The sequence below is a fragment of the Thunnus maccoyii genome, chromosome 1 (assembly GCF_910596095.1).
Source record: "Thunnus maccoyii chromosome 1, fThuMac1.1, whole genome shotgun sequence".
NCBI lineage: Eukaryota > Metazoa > Chordata > Actinopteri > Scombriformes > Scombridae > Thunnus > Thunnus maccoyii.
In genome coordinates this window covers 19837234-19856763 of record NC_056533.1, presented here as the reverse complement: position 1 = coordinate 19856763, position 19530 = coordinate 19837234, and the positions used below count along the sequence as shown (strand labels likewise).

Here is a 19530-nt window from a genome sequence, read left to right as displayed (position 1 = left end):
AACATTTGAAACACTTGTTGGGGGGAAAAAAAATGAAAGTATCTAGTGGTGGAAGAAGTATTCAGATCCTTAATGTCAATAAAATAATGTGTAGAAATACTCAAGTACTGTATTTATGTACTGTATTTAACAGCAAGATGCATATTTAAAGGATCAAAAGTAAAAGTAAAGTAAAAGTAATGTAGAATAATACTGTGCGTAGCTACAGTACTTGAGTTAATGTTATTCCACTGCTTAAAATATCTTTTGAAGTTTCTGTGGCTGTTAAGTTAAATGCAGATTGGACCTGTTATGAGCTCAGTGGTTTCCGCCAGGGCTTTTTTGAAAGGTCGTAATAATTTCATTTTAGATGATCATGATATCATAAATTCATATTTTTTGAGTTATTGTACCTCTAAAGTTGGTCCTGAATTGAAAGCAAAATTAGAATTACAAACACATTCAAACAGACATGAGGAAGTTGCTGCCTCACTTGAACCTCTGTACATTTTTTTCACACAGGGAAGTGAAACCCATCTCCGGCCACAGAGAAATAACCTGTCTTGGCCAGTAGCAGCTGCTTCAACAGCTCGCCACTCTGTCTCTGTCCCTTTCATGAGAACTCAAAGGGTCTTCAGGAATAACTGCTGACAACAGGTCTTTGTCAGGAAGGAGAGTTTATGGTTTAGAAATGGGGTTTGGGGAGGACCTGCGATGCCCTCAGGCACATGCAGCTGTCATGCGGTTGCTGGATTCAGAGCTTCACCTGATGGAGGTCATGAAGAAGTGGATGGGTCAGCGGGCAAAGAGTGAGCGGGAGTTTTCAGTGCAGCTGCACCACATGGCTGCCATGGTGGAGAAGCTGGACCGGCCTCAGCCCGGTGCAGGACTGGACTACATCAGTCAGCTCAACAAGGTGAGCTCTTAGACAGGTTGATCATCAACTGAGCAGCAGCTGTGTGAAAACCATTTCAAAGTGCAGGATGTGTGAATTCAGCTTATTTAATATTAGTTTTCAAAATTCAGGTGAGGTACAAAATATTAATAAATAACATAAAATAACTGTTTGAACTATTTAAATATTTGAGTGGCCCTCTAAAATAAATTGTTCTCCACTCACCTAGGTTTCTTTCTACTTCAGTATTTATGCAACAGAGTTTGAAATATCTGAAAGTGACTCATGTATATGTGGTCATCCTGGGGAAAAATACTTCCTCAATTAGAGTTTAGCTCGTTGTTATGCTCTCAACACAAATGTGTTTCATTTTCATAAAAATCACAAATAAATTCTGAACCTGAAACAGAACATGATTGAAAAAAAGATCAATATACTCTAAACAACAGGTCCAGTGACGGCTTAACAGTCATTGTGTGCATTTAGGTGCAAAGTACAAAATACGCTGTATGTGACTAGCCTAAACTATCCTAAAGTAAATGTGTAAATGTTTGCTTTTCTTTATTTTTGTGAGGGACTCATACAATTAGGAGATTTCTGGTTTTTGATCACCATTTTGTATTTATGCTGCTCTACTGATAACCTTCTGGTAGACAATCTTTACTGGCTCATCTACCCATATATTCAAGTTCAGGTTTATTTGTGGAGCAAAGAAAAAAAAACACACATACAGACAGACAACTGAAACTGAAAGCTACTTTTAATAGTTTAAAACTATTTAAATATATTCATCTGCATGAATGGTGCAAAACTTCAAGGACTATTTCAATTTCTCATTTTGCTGTCTTGCCAGCTGTTGGCAAAATGCCATTATGTTTTGTAAGATTGTTCAAAACAAACTTTGTGTCATCTGCAGTTGGTCATACACGCACCAAATTTGACATACCGCAAATTTGGTTACAATAGGACATGTCTATGAATTTGGCAGCCATTTAAAGGAAAACATCATGACATGACAGCAAATATGAGTTGTCGTGGAGTATTCCAAATATAGAGTATAATCTACCAAGTACTGCAAAGATTGGATGAAATTAGTAGTGTTGAAAAAGAGGATCATTTTGTAGGAAATGGGTAGTAAAAGCAAAACTTTTAATTTTGCACCTCTCAGTTCAGACGTTATGAGCAAAAAAGGGAAGTGTGTTATACATGGGCACATAGCCTGACTTTACACTAAATGTTTGGGAAGTTATTGAGTAGTTTTTGAGATAAAAATCAGACAAGTGGATGTGGATCCAAATGCAGATAAACAAGACTGAGTCTACAGTACATGCTGAACCATGGATATACTACAGCAATGCTCTCTCTCTCTGATGATTTCCATTTATTGATATTTTCCTGTTTCTCTGACCTTTGCCTGCCTGTCAGTCGTGGGAAGTGCTGGTCTCTCAGACAGACTTTCTCAGTCAGGTGATGAAGAAGCACTCTGAGGATCTGCTGGATGGTCCCATCAGCAAGCTGACACTCCTCATCAGAGACAAACAGCAGCTCCGCAAAACCTACGCAGAGCAGTGGAACCTGCTGAGACAGGAACTCAGTAAGGTGTGACTAAAACACACGCAAACGCACACAGAAACTCGAGTAAACCTTTACCTTCTTACAAACGGCCACAATCATGTCAACAGGCAGATGCACCATCTTTGTATAGTAAGATGTGTTAAGACATAGATGTTGAACTAATCATCATGTTTGTGTTTTCACTGCTCTATTAATAACCTTCTGGTTGACGGTTTTTTACCTGCTCGTCTACCATGTATATAAATTCAAGTTTGTTTGTGGAGCAAAGGGAAAAAAAAGAAACACAGACAGACAACACAAACACAAAGGCAAACTAAAAGCTAAATTAAAAATGAGTATTTTAGGTTTACTCTTAAAGGACAACAGTTATCACACACTTTTATTCTTTTATTTCTTTGCATTTTTAAGCAGTGATATACTTGAAAACTTCAAGATATACTTCATTTGTTTTGTGACCACTTTCAAAATAGCACAATGAGAAGGAGTTTTTTTGTTGTACAAAGTTCAAAGTTGATTTCCACTATCACCATGTTTATTTTTCTTGATGGTACTTTTATGTGTACAAAAAGAGGACTAATCATAGTACTAGAATACTTTTATGACAAGATTCTTATGAGAAAGCAGAGGCTGTCGCTTTAAAATCCATTTGCAGATTTTATAAATAGACGGCAGTCAAATGAAATGAGATTCAATAGACTGGAAAGATGGTGTGCAAATGCATTTTGATGCTATCTCAAACTGGTGGCCGCACCGCACTGTTTCTTATTACCCAATTCAAGCAAATGATGTGTTCATTTGTGTTCATTTTCAGCGATCCATACGGGGTCGCAGTTTGTTTGTTTTAATTTTCTTACTGTGCTGTGCAGACAAAGCTCAGAGTAGTTTTGTGTGCATGTGTAAGTACAATAGATAGAATTGATTTTGTGATTGAAACTGAGCAACAGAGATACTATCAGGTGAGGTTTTGAAGCACTGCCACCAGCAGCACAGCAAAGGTCAGATCATTTCCTCATGTTTTCTCTCATGTTCATCTGCAGTGAAACATTATGGGGCCACTTCCTGTGTCATATGAATCTCACTGTCTTTTGTGTGCTTTTGACCACATAGATTTTGAATCGCCCCCATCCTTTCATTGTAGATGTCTTTTCCTGTGGTATGTGTGCTGTTAAAGATGCTGTTGTGTGAGTGTGTATGTTTGTGTGCTGCTGCAGGTGACTCAGACTGAGCTGGAGAGGTTGAAGAGTAGCTACAGGCAGGCAGTGAAAGATGCAACTCAGGCTAAGAGGAAGTTCCAAGAGGCCAATAAAGGTAGGGATTCCCGGTATCACTCACTTCTCTGAACGATTACTTTCATACTGATGGCACAGTCTGGCTGGTTTTTTAAATGTATTGCACACATCTGATAAGAGTATTTCCATCATGACAAAGTGTGTCTTCCCCTTCCTGTATTGTGCGTATGTGTGTTCACAGATAAAGAGCGTGAGAAGGCTAAAGAGCGGTACATAAAGGCTTCCCTGAAACTCCATGAGCTGCATAATGAGTATGTGCTGTCTGTACGAGCAGCTCAAGTTTACCATCAGCACCACTACAGTCTGATCCAGCCTGCCCTGCTCAACGCGCTGCAGACTCTGCAGCAGGAGATGGTGCTCATATTGTAAGATCAAATATACTGCAGAGTGTAGTGATGTCTGTGCACATGCATGCGTGTGTGTGTGTGTGAATGACACACATGATTTCAATCTATTCACTTACCTTAAGTGCATATTTTACTAAATTATACCACAGTTAGTGATGATATGTTTTGCAGATTAATTATAAATCTTTAAACTCTCCATTGCTACCACTTTTCAAGCATTTCCCACAAATTACACTAAATGTTTTCTAACTTTCGGGCAGCCATTTGTATTAATTAACGCTAGAACAATATCAACTTGCAGAGACTTGACATTTTCTTGAGATAGTTCATGCATGTCAGTGAACATTCTGCTGTATTTATTTTTTTCATCACAAGTTAGGTTAATGATCATGTGATTGAGAGAAGCAGCTGTTCTTACAGCTTGTCCTTGTTTGTGTGCTCGAGAAAACTTGTACAAACATTTACAAAAACTTTCAAGAAATATAAGGCAAGAAAATCAAACCAAAAAAATAGAAGTAATAAGGAAAACAATGAAAAAGGTCTTTATTCAGTAGTTTCATGCAATAAAACACAGTATATGTGGTTTGATTTTGGCTAAAAATGTCACTGAGGAGTCCAGCGTCTGTGTATCTCGTCTGTCTAATTCTCGTTTCATGTTAACTCCCTGACCTCTGAACCAGAAAGGAGATCCTGCAGGAGTATTTTGATATTTCCACTCTCCTCCATCATGAGGTGGTGCGCATCCACAGAGAGATGTCTTCTGCTCTAACAGCCATTGATCCTCACAAAGAGTATGAGAGCTTCATCCACCAGAACAGGTAGACAGAGACAAACCTTTCCCCCTCAGAGGTCAACCACTCAGTCATGAAAACCCAGAGTGATAACTGTATGAACTGTGTGTGTGTGTGTGTGTGTGTGTGTATGTGTGTGTGTGTGTGTGTGTGTGTATAGGTCTGTGAGTGAGATTCCTGCCTGTGCAGAATTTGATTGTAGTCTTCTGGAGGACACTGAGAGACTAAATCCCCGAGATATTGAACTAAACGACCTCACACTTGAGACAATCCAGCACAAGTGAGAACTAACAATGCAGTATCATCCATATGACTAAACACCAATTTCCTTTTTAATGTCTCAACTACTTCCTTCTCCTTGTCTTTCTTACCCCTCCCCTGTTCTTTTTACCTCCTATTTCCTCTGGGTGTTTTGCATCAATTACTTCCTCTCTCTCTGTCCGCTTCTCGCAGGCTGACCACGGTAGAGGAGGAGCTACTGGGTCTGGCTCGGACTCTTGGCTCCCAGCAGACATCAGTTGAGCAGTTGGAGCTCGAGCTGGATGCAGAGAGGGAAGGTGTCAGGAAGGGCCAGAGGTGAGCGGACAACAGACACTGGCCAAAATCAATGATTCTCTGATGTTGTATACAGAGGTTAAAGAAGTGAAAGCACAGAGCCTTTGGTAGCTGTGAAAACAAATTACTGAAGTTTGCTCCTTCACTTCGGGAGAGTTCAGTCTGCTCTTGGCTGGGCAACAGCTAATAACCAGTGTGGTCTCAGGGGGCAGTGAGTGCCTTATATGAATTATAATACAACGGTATGGACCAGAGTTATGGAGCTCTATCCCCTCATTTGTCTTGGTTGATGAGGCTGTCTGAAGGTGTTAGAGGTTTAAAGTCCCATGGGAGTGATGGAGTCATTAACAAGCTCCTGGAGGACAGCTGGAAATAATGTGTTTATTTGCAAAAAGTTGACAACTTTTAAGGGCAGCACATATGGTGGTGGCGAGGGGAGAGGAGGTTAAACTGCCCTTTGGTCAGCATTATTGAGAAACGTTTTGTAAATAATGTGACCTCTTGTGGTTTACCTGAGGAAACGTGAGCAAACTTGCCTCTCTGGCTCCTACGCTCCATCACTCTGAGATCATTGGAAAAGTGTTCACTGATGAAGCTGATCAGTTAATTGACTAATAATTTCAGCTCCAATCAAATTACCACAAACTGCCTGCTGTTTGCACAGTGTATAGAGCGAGATATGGGTGGCCAATAGGGGTCCAACAGCCAATCTTTGCTCTGGGGCCCTCTAACAGGTTAATCCGGACATGCACTGGTCGTCATCATTCTTCTAAACCTTGTAATCAAGCCCCTGCTGCTTTTCTCAGAAGTTTTTTTCACCTCACTCACAGATGTCTTGAGTCATTTGAGGTTTACTGGTCTTACATGCTCAAAATCCAGCACCAGGGCTGACTAATCTGTCACTAGAGAAGAAGCCTTCTATTGATTGCGATTGTTAATGGGAACATCTGAAAACCCATTTTGAACAGATAGGCTTTTTATTGGCGTCTGTGTTGTCGTGTACTGTCTAATTAATTGAATTTTCTTTATTGACTTGTGCAGCCCCTTGTGTTGTTTGCACTAAAAAGTTCTGATTAACCTTCCCTGATGTAATACCGCTCTCTCTGCTGATGTGTCCAGGGTCTACCAGTTCAGCAAGAGACATGCGCTGGAGGAGTGTCGGCAGCAGGTTATTCTGTCTCAGGGCGTGAGAGCCAAGCTGGAGGCTCAGAGGTTGCTTCTGAAGGAGAAGCTAGACAAGCTGGGCTCCAGAGAACCTCCTTCTGCTCTGCAGCTGGACACAGATAGCGTCTCACTTTCATCCAACACAAGCAATGTATGTTCTGTCTCTCAGACTCTCCCCTATCCTTGTCTCTTTCTAGCTCACAATCTAAAAACTGCACAACTTCCTCCTCCATTAACCTCCAACTCAGACGATGCTTGTACTGAGCAGCATCCAGGTGTGACTGTGTGTCCTGCTGAAAAAGGAGAGCCTGGCTCTCAGTGAAGTCTCCCTGGTAAACTTAAAGGGGCACTCCACCAATTTTACCCTTGAAGTTCAATTCATTCTTCACGAGGAGTACTACTCAGCCTGCTGTGTAATATCTTCTATAGCTTTCCTAGGATTGAAAAAAATAGTTTGTTTTTAAATTGATGAAAGTGCAATACTAAATCATTGGAGTACACTTTTGATTTTAAATTACTTGTACTTTACTTAAGTATTTCTATTTAATACTACTTTATGCTTCTATTCCACTACATTTTAGTGTTTGTAAAGTTTGTAAAGTCATTAAAAACAGCTACAGTGAAAATGCACGTTAATCCATCAGTAATAATAATACAGTACAGTCATATAACAATAATACAATGCTATCAAGAGCAATTCTGCTGTATAATGAGTACATTTACTTTTCATACTTTAAATACATTTAGCTACTGTATACATATAAATAACTGTACTTTCACTTATATAAAACATTCAATGCAGGACTTTAGTTTTACTCATGTAAAGGATCTGAATACTGATTCTGTCACTGCCAGATAAAAAAAATGTTTGTGTGTTGTGTAACCTCTGAATCAAAGTTGTGTTATGAGGAAGAAAGATGTCAAGTTGGGTCATAGATGATTGGAACGGTTTTGGGTGTGAAGAAGAAAATGTTTATACTGAGTATAAACCTATAGAATGGGTTTTTAATTTCTCTAAGTTTAAATACAGAATATTTAATTACTAAATTAGTTTTTACTGCAGTTATGTCTGTAGCAAACCAGCTATTTTAATGAACAACTTTACCTTATATAATCACAACAACTCTTAGTAACAGGACCTACTGAATAACATGTTATAAAATATCTTACTCTGCTTTTCAGGACCACATGCAGGCCCCTTCCAAACTACGCATGGACGGGATCATAAACAATCTGAGCGGCCTGTTTAAACCCAAATGTGAGGTAGGTTAAACACTAAATTACAAATGAGACACAATAATTATACACCAACTAATGATAGACAGAATACAAGTGATTATATTAAAATTTAAAGCACCACACTGTAAACATGAAACAACATCTTTGTCTCAGTGTGTTGCTGAAGGACGTTTGAACAGGAAGGACACTTGTTCCAGAAGAAAGACGCTCTTCTACCTTCCTGCTCCTAACTTTAACTGGAGTGCCTGTTGTGTGTGCTGAAACCTCTTACCACACAACAAACAATTCATCATGTTCTGGTGGAAGTGTATCCTCCTCTCACTCGGGCATGTAATCTTTCCTCGGGGTCTTGTGCTCCTGGAGGCACATCTTGACTTATTGAGGTCAGCTTTGTCGGTCAAGTTATTGCTCTTCGAAATTCTGCCTGACCTAAAACTAAGTTTACTTCTCAGGCAGCCTGTTTACATTTCATCGTTTTATCATCGCTGACAGATGATAGCACATGTAGAGTCATGACCCAGCTGTCCTGAACACAAACTCTCAACAGAAAAAGGCCTCGTGCAGTCATTCTTTCAGTTTTTAATCTGCCAGATTGAAAAAAATTACTGTGCACATGCTGTAAAAGACAATCTTGAGCATATAAAATGTTTATGTCCATAATGTGCTGGACTTCAAGCCTAAATTATTTGCAGATTTTTTGGCAAAATGTGAACTACTTCTCCTTTCCAACTTGCACAACTGACTGTGCGGTACCCTGGAGGCATGAAGGGTGGTGCAGCCTGACTTTAAAGTATTACAAACTCTTCTTTGAAGTATTTCCATATAATTTCCGCAGAATCACCTTAAAATCCATCCTCTATCATTCCCATTGTTTCATTATTCATGCCAGCTTTAAAGATTCTGCTTTCTCTGTCTTCCTGCCTCCAGGTGCTTCCGGTGCTCTCCTCACCGGTGCATGACGTGGATCGTCCTCTGGGGCAGCAGGACTGGTACCATGGAGCCATTCCCAGGCCGGAGGTCCAGCAGCTGCTGAAGAATGACGGAGACTTCTTAGTGAGGAAGAGTCAAGAAAAGCAGGGGTATGTGCTCTCTGTGCAATGGGGTGGCTCCTGCAAGCATTTCCTCATTCAGAGCACAGATGTAAGTAAATCTGCTCAATGGAACAGAAAGTTTTTGTAGATGGAAAAAGTTGTAGAAATACATTTTACATTTTATATAGTCCCTCTGTGGTTCTGTGTGCGTTTTAAATCATATGGTTTTAATATGTGCTATAATATGATATATGTGTACTGTTGATGTGCTGTTTCCTTCCCATTTTTATGTCTATAAGAGGATGTTATGGAAGCATGTATTTATGAGGTGCTATTTCCTATCATGTGTTATTGCCTAAAAGTTAAACATAAGTTCAGATGTTTAGAATGAACACAGAATAGATATAAGTCTAAGCGATTTAAAAAGTCTTAGCAATTCAGTTTAAATTAAGGTTATTTGATTGATATGCTGCTATTTAGGGATGTGTTTTTTTATTATATGAGGACGTTTGTCTGCTTCCTTTGTGTTTGTGTGTGTGTTCACCCCTGTGAATGCTTTCCCATGTGTGTCAGTAGAATCTGTACCGTCTGGATGGGGAAGGCTTCCCCAGTATCCCTCTGCTGATCCATCATCTCCTGTCCTCACGACAACACATCACCAAGAAGTCTGATATAGTACTGAAAAATCCTGTGCTGAAGGTACTGCATCATTCGGTCTGCTGCAGCACACACACACACACACAAACAAACACACACACACATACACACACACACACACACACACACACAGAAGCCTGCTCATTTGTCTTTTTCTCTGTATGTGAACACTGTAAATGTTATCCTTGAGCTTCAGACGCTCTAAATATAAACATACTGTCTGTTTATTAATGAAACAGCACTGCTATGTGTCTCACTGTTCATTAAACCCCATTAGGACAAGTGGGTCCTGGAACATGATGATATTATCTTGGGACACTTCATTGGACGGGTGGGTAAGCTTCACATCTGCTGACTAAAATATGGAAGATTACCAATGTTTGATTTTAATCAAGAGAGAAAAACAAATTTTTTATTCATTGCTTTTTATATCCCCCACCAACAGAGTCTGTGTTGGGTTTAATTGTGTTTTATTTGTCCATCTCTCAGTGAGATATCTTGAAATGTTGTGAACAGATTTGCATAAAACTTAATGGGAAGTCTGGTTACTGGGCAAGGAAGACCTGCCTAAAGAATGACTGGCTGAAGGGTTCATGGCGGCAGGACATTTAACAAAAAAAAAACGATGTAGCATCCATGAAGATGAGTAGGCTACATATAGTTGGTATGGAGTATCTTTGGGACACAGTGATAATGTTTACCATGTTCACCATCTTAGATAGCATGTTAGCATGCTAACTTTTGTTGAGTAGCATTGAACACAATCCAGCTGAGGCTGATGGGAATGTAATTAGTTTTGCAAGTGCAGTATTTTGACATAAGCCAAAGTACTGGACAAAGAAAAAATTTTGACCTGGTGATGGTGCTTGAGTGAAAGTGATCATGAAATCCATCCTGACAGGGACTTGAATGTGTGTACCAAAATCCACTCAATAGACATTTAACTCAAAACCACCATGGTGGTGCTAGAGGAAAAGTCAGGGGATCGCCAAAGTTATTGGGGTTCATCCTTTGGGAACCATGAATGTCTGTACAAAATTTCATGGCATTCAATCTAATAGTTGCTGAAATATTTTAGTCTGGACAAACATGTTGGACTGACTGACTGTGCCATCTCTAGAAAAATTGTGCACATGTGGTGCCAGTTCATTAATGAAAATAACTTTTGTAGGTGCAAGTGTGGATCTGTCATGAATTAAGTTGTACTGGATTAGATATGAGATAAGAAAAGACTGACTGAATATGCTGGCTGACTACACAGGGTAACTTTGGAGAGGTGTACAGTGGACATTTACGCTCTGATAACACTCCTGTAGCTGTAAAATCCTGCAAAGAGAGCCTGGCCCCTGAGCACAAGAATAAGTTCCTAATGGAAGCCAGGTTAGTACGCACACACACGCACACGCACGCACACACACGCGCACACACACACGCACACACACTTCTTTGTACTCTTCTCCTGTGCTGTCCAGGATCCTGAAGCAGTATGACCATCCGAACATTGTGAAGCTGATAGGTGTGTGCACACAGAAACAGCCCATCTACATCATCATGGAGCTCATTCAAGGTAAATATGATGCTGTTAGACGCTACGTTTATACCTCTCAGCTTGTTTACCCAACAACTCCAAGATTTATTGGACCATTATTGCTTCCCCACTTTGTTCCTCCATCATCACTCAATATATATGTGTGTGTGTGTGTGTGTGTGTCTACACATTTCATAAGGTGGTGATTTTCTCTCCTTCTTGCGGCATGAGGGTCAGAGTCTAACATCTAAGATGTTGGTCAAAATGACAGAAAATGTAGCAGCTGGCATGGAATACCTGGAGAGGAAGAAGTGCATCCACAGGTTGGTCAATCAGTCAACCAATCAATGTTTGTATAACACCCTTGCTGGGGACAATTTAGTTACTTTAAGTAATATTAAAAGCATATTTTCACCCTCTTAGTGGTTTTATTTGTCAATATAATGTCAGATATACACGTACACTTTATAAGGCATACAAGAAATATGTAACAACACAATCAAAGCAAGCACAAAGGAGCATTCTTAGAGCATGTGATAATGTACTTTGTCGAGATTTCTGCTCTGTCGAGCAGTGTGTTATACAAACAATGACTCCATTGAAAATGAATGAGTGCTATTTCAAAACATATGCTCTATTTCAGATACAATATAATGTAGTTTCGATAAGAACAAGAGTGGTGCACATTCACTTCCCGACATTTACTTCACCTAACTGTTGATTACACTTTCCACACAGCACTTCCCCTTATCATTTTTATGTAGCAGTTTACCGGTTGATGGGAAAATCAAGGTTGATAGCTGTTGTGTCCTTGAAGAGGAAGTTGTAAACATGCTCTACTGGCTGACCTACTATTTATACCTCTGATTTATGTCACTGAAAATCACAATTACACAAGAAGAAACTAATAAAAGTCAGCATAACCCTGAATTCAGGAGAGTGTATTTCATGTCATTTATTTGGCTCTTTAACACTTTTGTCCAAAGTAATTTAAACATGCGTTCAAAAATAAAAGGAACAAGGGCTAAATGTCATAATATCCTCAAAAATGGAGTAACTCCAACTGAATAAACAATCCAAAAGCCTGTTCAGAGAGCTACAGTGCAAGTGCTCAGGGCTTTTACAGATTTTTGTTTAAGAGACATAGAAAACACCTGCATGGTGTGTCGAGAAATGTCTAAAAATTTGAATAACTGCTATAAAACCACCATCTCATGTCTCATGTACGTATGTATACACATTGAGATGATCTACTCTTGACCAATTTTCAGGTTGGAGACCCCTCAGAGTCAATGTGTAGGAAAATGATGCAGAAATTAGATTTTCATAAAAATATACTTATATATATACACACTACAGTGACTTCTGAAGTTGTTTTTGTGAGAGAATTCAAAAAGATAAACTGCAAGTGACGTAACATAAGGAAGAGCGGTCCAGTTGAACAGTAAGAAATGAATGGATCTCAAGGCTAGTTTTGACACTGAAGAGTTTGTAAATGTTTATTCATATGCATATGATGGATCACAGCCTTATAATTATGAGCCTGCAAAGTGTCTAAGACACCAGGTTTACAAGGAATAACTGTCAGAGGAGAGAAATTGAGTAGTGGTGTGAGGAGAACTAGTGGAGGACTGACCAGGTGTCTTGGTGAGTGACCGGCGTTATAGCTTATAGATACGAATATACACGTACACATCAATGGATGTTAGCTAACGATATCTAACACTGCGTTCACATCACGACATTGTTAAGTTTTCTATCATGTATCAGACTTTAACAAAATTAGTACTGGTCATCTACTACCGGCCGGAGTATTGATACTTACCCATAACAGAAACTAATGTACAAATATCAGCTTGTATCTGTAGTATCTTGCACTGCATGATATAACCAAGCAGTTAGTTCCAGGTCTGAAAAGTGAAGCCAATGCGGAAGTGCCTTAAACCTGCATTCTCTCTAATGGCCAGCAGGAGGCGACTCCACTGGCTCCAAAAAGAAGTCCGATAGTATAGAAGCCTATGAGAAAATGACCCTACTCCTCACTATTATTATTACTTACTTATTACTTATTATTCATGATCTAAATTTTTCCCCAAATTTCATATAAATCTCTTACCAGGTTTCAAATATAAATAAATAAACAATAAAGTCAGTCTGAAACTGAAAATGTAACCTCTTGGTAAATATTAGTATGAATTTTAGAATTAATATGACTTGTAATAATGTCAAAGTGCAAACTGAGAAGCACAACATCTGTGCTGGGTTTCACACTGAAGACTCTGCGAAACAGCGCTGCTCTCTCGTAGAGTCTTTGGTGATGTTGAGTAGTCCTCCCTCAGAGACTCCATCAAGGCTGATGTAGATGCTGGTGGAAATAAAAATATTTAGATCACATTCAGTGAATATTAAATAATATTTATGAGTGCTCAGACTCATCAGTACTTACTACCACACAGTGTACTACAGCTGGGATGGGGAGAGCGACTTCCTTCTGTGACATAATATGACGTGTTGTTGGAAAAAAAAAAGCTTGTTTTAAGGGCGCTGCTCAAAATGCTCACTGCTTCACTTAATTTCTGCCTTTATGTCTCTTTAAACTAATAAAATCACACATTAACCTTTCACAGGATAATTTTCATGATACATAAACAACCTGCAAGTTGTTCTTTAATTGCTAATTTATTTTCGAACCAACAGTGCAAAGGGAAATACAATCGACACCTTGTCCTATATCAACTTTCATACATAAAATTAAGTTCAGAATGCTTTACCTCAAATTCTATTAAAAACACATTAAACACATTTGAACTAATAGACTAATTAAAGTGTTGCAAAGAAACACAAAACTGAGTAGAAAGTAAAAAACATAAAATAAGCCAAGCTGCAAATGTTTAAATACCAAACAGACTACTTGGAAGAAAAGTTAAAAAGGTGAGTTTTAAGATGTTTCCTGAAGGAATTTGCTGAAGTTGCTTTTCAGATATTTATGGACAGTTTTGATCAATAACAAGAAAATGCTGCCTCTCTATACTTCTTTGTCCTAATTGTTGATAGATTTAATGCTGCAGTGCTCGATTACCTCAGGCAGTGATCGCTAGTACAGAAGGAAAGACAGACGATTAAGTAAGGAGGTGCTAAACCATTCAGTCTAGAAATATGATTTTAAAATAAATTCTAAAATTAGCCAATGCTAAAAGGGGTGTGAAGTGCTCTATTTTTTACTTGTTTTAAAACTCTAAACTTTGCCAGATACATTTTGTGCGTTTTTCATGAGCCAAGAGGAAAAGTGGGTCTACAGTTGTATGCAAAAGTTTGGGCTCCTTGACAAATAACATTTTTTGGTGATTTTTAAATTGAAAACATGTAAACAGCCTTTCTAGGATACGGAGAAAAAACAATATTTTCTGCAAACATTAATGCATGGATACTTTTTATGTCATAAATTGAACAAAAATAAAAAAGATAAAAACATCATTGTGGCATGCACAAAAGTTTGGGTACCCTAAGAGTAGGGATGTGAATAGATAAGATTTTATCGATACCAGTGCTATTTATTGATTCTGCTTATCGGTCCGATTCTTTATCGATTCCCTTATCGATTCCTGATCAATTTTCTGTGTGTAAAAAAAGTAGGTCTACACAGGTTTTCAGTGTCTCTCCACTGTTTATCAATGACCTTGCATGTTGATGAATATATGAAACATAACTGGTAGATAAGATAAATGGTCTGCAGCCAAAACGTAAACATTAATTAATGACTTAATTAATTTGAAGGCATCTTATGGTCCCTGCCTGTATGAAAATAACAAAATGAGGGGGAGGCGAGTGCTCCGCTGTGTTATTAACATTATGTCTCAAGCAGTGGAGAGCAGCTTCTCTGCTGCACCGTTAGCTCTGGGGAATGCCACCGTTGTCCAAGACACTGAACGGGCGCAGGGTTTTTGAGGTGAAACAAACTGAGCACCGAGTTATTCTCTTCTTATTTTCTATTCTATTGTCTTTTTCTTACCTCAGAGTTGGTTTAAGTTGTTTAATGCTGCAGTGTGTATCTGGTCTCATCTCGTTTGTTACTGGAGTCCGCTGCTCTGCTCTGTGATGACGGCATAGAAAGTTCACAATATATGACTCCCAAAGGCAATTATTTAGTTGTTAAATCAAAACATGTTTGCAACTGCTGCCTTCTTGAAGATAAATTACAAGATAACCAAAGATGACTCCGGCATGTGTGTACTGTAGACAGTCTGGAGGCTGCACTGCCCTCGCAGTTGAGTTTCGCCTTTTTCCATTAACATCACATACCTGGGCATTGATAAGAGGAATTGATAAGCTCGAAGGCATACAATTCCAATGGATCAGACAGTTTGGAACTGGTTCTCAACTGGAACCGGTTCTTGATTCCCATCCCTGCCTCAGAGTTCCAAAGTCTCAGATTCTTTTTACAAAGTCTCAGACCTTAATCAGCTCATTAGGCCTGAGGCATGTCAACAATTGCCATTAGGAAATGTCAGCTGGTGCCAGTTTCAAAGCTTTACAAATACTCTGACTCCTCAAACTTTGTGCAAACAGCAAGCAGCCATGGGTTTCTCTAAGCAGCTGTGTAAGACTCTGAAAATGAAAGTTATTGATGCTCACATTGCAAGGGGAGGCTATAAGATAGCATAGTGCTGTCAGCTTGCAGTTTCCACACTGTGAAATGTAATTAAGAGATGGCAGTTAAGGGCAACTGTAGAGGTCAAGATGAGATCTGGAAGACAAAGAAAACTCTCGGAGAAAACTGCTTGTATGCTGTTCTGAAGGGCAAATCTAAACCCCCATTTGACTGCAAAAAACCTGCAGGAAGATTTGGCAGACTCAGGAGTGGTGGTGCACCGTTCCACTGTGCAGCAATGCTTGCAAAAACGAGACCTTCATGGGAGAGTCAGTAGAAAACCTTACCTGTGTCCTCATAAAATCCAATGTCAAAAGTATTCAATGGAACATCTACAGAAGCCTGATGGAAATACGTGCTGTGGACTGATGAAGTTAAAATAGGACTCTTTGGCTACAATCAGCAAATGTATGTTTGGAGGAAAAAAGCATTTGATGAAAAGAACACCTTGACAACTGTTAAGCATGGGGGTGGATCCATCATGCTTTGGGGTTGTGTTGCAGCCAGTGGCACAGGAAACATTGTGCGAGTGGAGGGAAGAATGGATTCCACTAAGTATCAGCAAATTCTGGAAGCAAACATCCAACTGTATGTAAAAAAAAACCTGAAGCTGAAAGGAGGAAGTCTTCTACAGTAGGATAATGATCCTAAACATACCTCGAAATCCACCATGGACTACCTCAAGAGACACAAGCTGAAGGTTTTGGAATGGCTCTCACAGTCCCCTGACTTAAACATAATTGAAAATCTGTGGGTAGATCTTAAAAGAATTGTGCATGCAAGACAGCCCAAGAATATTGCAGAACTAGAAGCCTTTTGGGAGGAAGAATGGGAAACAATCCCAAATACAAGAAGTGAAAGACTTTTAACTGGCTGCAAAAAGCATTTGCAAGCTGTGATATCTACCAGAGGGGGTGTTACTAAGTACTGACTATGTAGGGTGCCACAATGATGTTTTTATTTTTTTGAATTTTGTTCAATTTATGCATTAATGTTCACTGAAAATATATGTTTTTTTCTATATCCTAGAGAGGCTGTTTACATCCTTTCAATTAAAAAATCACCAAAATATGTTATTTGTCAAGGGGGTGGATCTTAAAGTGAGGTGGGAACTGGATATAGAGATCAAAAGATGGGTGTCTTGTAAGTAACTTTCAAAAATGAAAAAAGCTTGCTTTCAAAGCATGTAATGAAAGAAAAATGAGAAAAAGCTGCAATCCAAAAATACTCTAACAATCTGGGATCTGTTGTTGAACGGGAATGATTGGGGTACTTTGAGGCTTCATGGGAGGTTGTCGGTACTCTGGAAAAAAACATGAGGTTGTGACATCTGACTCATTGCAGGAGCCATGTATGATTTGCCTGGTGGGGACAGATCAGAGCAGGCTGCTGGTAGCTGCTCAGCCTTTAACACTGCATGTCAAACTGCCTTACATGCAACACCGGAGACATGACAAGAACACCTGTTCTCTCACTCTTTTTTCTCCTGACTGTTCACTCACTGCTCATGTTTTTATTTATTCAGTGCATGATGTTTTTATGTCTCTTTTGTATCTATTTTACATAGCCTCTGTATACATCCATCTTACATCTTTCTCCTTCTGTCCTCTTGTCTTTTTTTAAGAGACCTGGCAGCGAGAAACTGTCTGGTTGCAGAGCATAATGTAGTGAAGATCAGTGACTTTGGGATGTCCCGTCAGCAGGATGATGGTGTCTACTCTGCAGAGGGCGGCCTCAGACAGATCCCTGTCAAATGGACGGCTCCTGAAGCCCTGAACTACGGTATGTCACAACTGCCTCTTTCCTGCAGCCACAACCCTCCTTTATGCCTGCCTGCATCCACCCAGAAATTTTAGTCAATTAAAATCTGAGAAGAGACCTGTGTCTGTGCCTTTGTCATTGCTGCCCCCTGCTGGTGTTTTCAGGTCGTTATACCACTGACAGTGACGTGTGGAGCTTTGGCGTTCTATTGTGGGAGACCTTCTCCATGGGAATGACGCCCTACGCAAGCATGACCAATCAGCAGACACGAGATGAAGTGGAGAGAGGTAAAAACTCAGAGATAAGTTGTTCAGATGCCTCTGAGGAAAATTCCTGCTCCTTCACTGTGCCTCTGACTGACACTGGGGCCTTTTTAAAAAATTTCACATGTATCAGAAAATGTGTACAGTGCGTTAAGATTATGTGAATATACTGTATGTTTTGACTGTCCATGGTGTGTTTCAGGATATCGTATGCCTGCTCCACATGGATGCCCGTCGGAAATATCCAGACTTATGACCAGCTGCTGGCAGTACGACCCCAGAAATAGACCGTCTTTCAAGAAACTACAGGCAGATCTTAGTGCCATCTACTACAGAATTACATAATATATTTATGTGAATTGTTCATGTGTTTTTTTGTCTGATTGATTGTTTTTAGTTTGTGTGTTTTTTTTTTCGAATTGATGGCAAAATCCAGTCTGAACTCTTACACAGATCTCCAAAAGAAAAAATATTAAAATAACATATGTAATGTTATTTTTTGACTCCTTTTTGTTGTGTAAGTGACTTGGAAATGTTGTCTTGTGGACTTTTAAAATATCAGTGAACTAGCTGATGTCAGCATTCTTGTTTTTTCCCCTCCAACCCACCTTTCAGTCTGTTTTTCATTCCTCCTCCTCATAAGAACAGAAGGCGGTTCTCACCACATCTGTCTTCTTTGAGACAGCTCAAATTTGTGCTGTCACAATGTACTGTATGTTATTACCATAGCTGTGAAACATAACACTGGAGTTGTCTGTCTCAAAAAAACAAACAAAAAAAACGCCACAGAGATGTGTTAAACTGACACCACATCACACAAGGCTCTTCTAGGTACAGGCATCGAAAATGAGCAGAAGCTATAAATGCTGTGATACATTGCTTTGGATAATTGCTGTGTAATTGTCTATGAATACTCTTTCTGTCCCTAACAAATAAACATTAAAAATGAAAAAAAAAATCCTCACGAGGAATGTTGAGGCTGATGACACATTAGGAAAACAAGGTTTGAGTTAGCAAGGTCTGCAAGTCAAGCAAGTTTTCCAAGAACGAATGAAAATATCTAAAATGAAAGAACAAGTCTATTAGAGCTGTCTGTCAACTCATTATGCACAGAATGTTACCTTAAAGCAGCTATAATAAGTATTTTCATGACATGACTATTTGTAAGTGAAAGGTGTCACTTATCATGACAAACCCACACAAAATTATCACCAAATTCTACAGTTCCCATCAGCTCTATATAGTGTTTCAACATCTTTTAGCTCATTATTTTGGTTTTCTGGACCTCAAATTTACCATTTTAGTCAAGTCTCACCGCTCACATTGGTGTTGTTTCCAGACATAGCAAACAGCTTATAAAAAACCACTGTGCACTCCCTGTCTGGCATCAAACAGCAGACAGACAACATTAACGAGAAGCTGGTGAACATAGTGGAGTACTGAGAAGCTAAAGACAGATATTTCCCTCAGAAGCTGGTGGAGAGCAAAACAGAGATAAATGGTGAGTGAATATTGGATCAGGTGGACACAGACTTGACTCCAAATGGATGCTAATGTTGCTCCGTAACCAGCTGGATGTGTAAACAGGCAACTGTTTGCTGACAAGTTTGCCACAAAGTCACTGATGTGTTTACTGCTTGTTTCTGATGCCCCCAAGTGACCAGAAAACTTAATAGCTAATGTTACTGTAAAAGTAGTTTGATATTATGTTGAAGACAATATGTGTTGTTGTTCACATTATAGGAGAAACTTTGATATTGACAACACAACATGACATATAGTTTAATAGCCCTGGACTGAAGTTAATA

The 19530-nt window shown here is 39.3% G+C and overlaps 1 protein-coding gene across 2 annotated transcripts; it reads left to right on the top strand.

Moving 5' to 3' along the window:
• The first annotated feature begins 547 nt into the window (after window positions 1–547).
• fes (FES proto-oncogene, tyrosine kinase) lies at window positions 548–18635 on the top strand. Of its 2 annotated transcripts, XM_042413035.1 has the most exons (18): window positions 548–895; window positions 2300–2473; window positions 3661–3757; window positions 3920–4103; window positions 4766–4903; window positions 5037–5156; window positions 5330–5452; window positions 6551–6746; window positions 7778–7858; window positions 8762–8974; window positions 9442–9564; window positions 9800–9853; window positions 10784–10902; window positions 10995–11089; window positions 11250–11373; window positions 17323–17480; window positions 17624–17746; window positions 17925–18635. In XM_042413035.1, the coding sequence occupies exons 1-18, from the start codon at window positions 671–673 to the stop codon at window positions 18065–18067; spliced, it is 2490 nt and encodes an 829-aa protein (XP_042268969.1). In that variant the 5' UTR covers window positions 548–670; the 3' UTR covers window positions 18068–18635. The 2 variants fall into 2 exon arrangements, with proteins under 2 accessions (XP_042268969.1, XP_042268977.1); XM_042413043.1 differs by lacking the exons at window positions 17624–17746; window positions 17925–18635 and having other exon boundaries at window positions 17325–17441.
• The last annotated feature ends 895 nt before the right edge of the window (window positions 18636–19530 follow it).

What these genes read in the sequence shown, in the direction of transcription:
- fes (XM_042413035.1), top strand. Translation starts at nt 671, where the DNA reads ATGGGGTTTGGGGAGGACCTGCGATGCCCTCAGGCACATGCAGCTGTC. An exon ending in CTTGAGACAATCCAGCACAA is followed by an intron (nt 5,157 to 5,329) that starts GTGAGAACTAAC and finishes CGCTTCTCGCAG; the next exon opens with GCTGACCACGGTAGAGGAGG. An exon ending in AGGAAGAAGTGCATCCACAG is followed by an intron (nt 11,374 to 17,322) that starts GTTGGTCAATCA and finishes TCTTTTTTTAAG; the next exon opens with AGACCTGGCAGCGAGAAACT.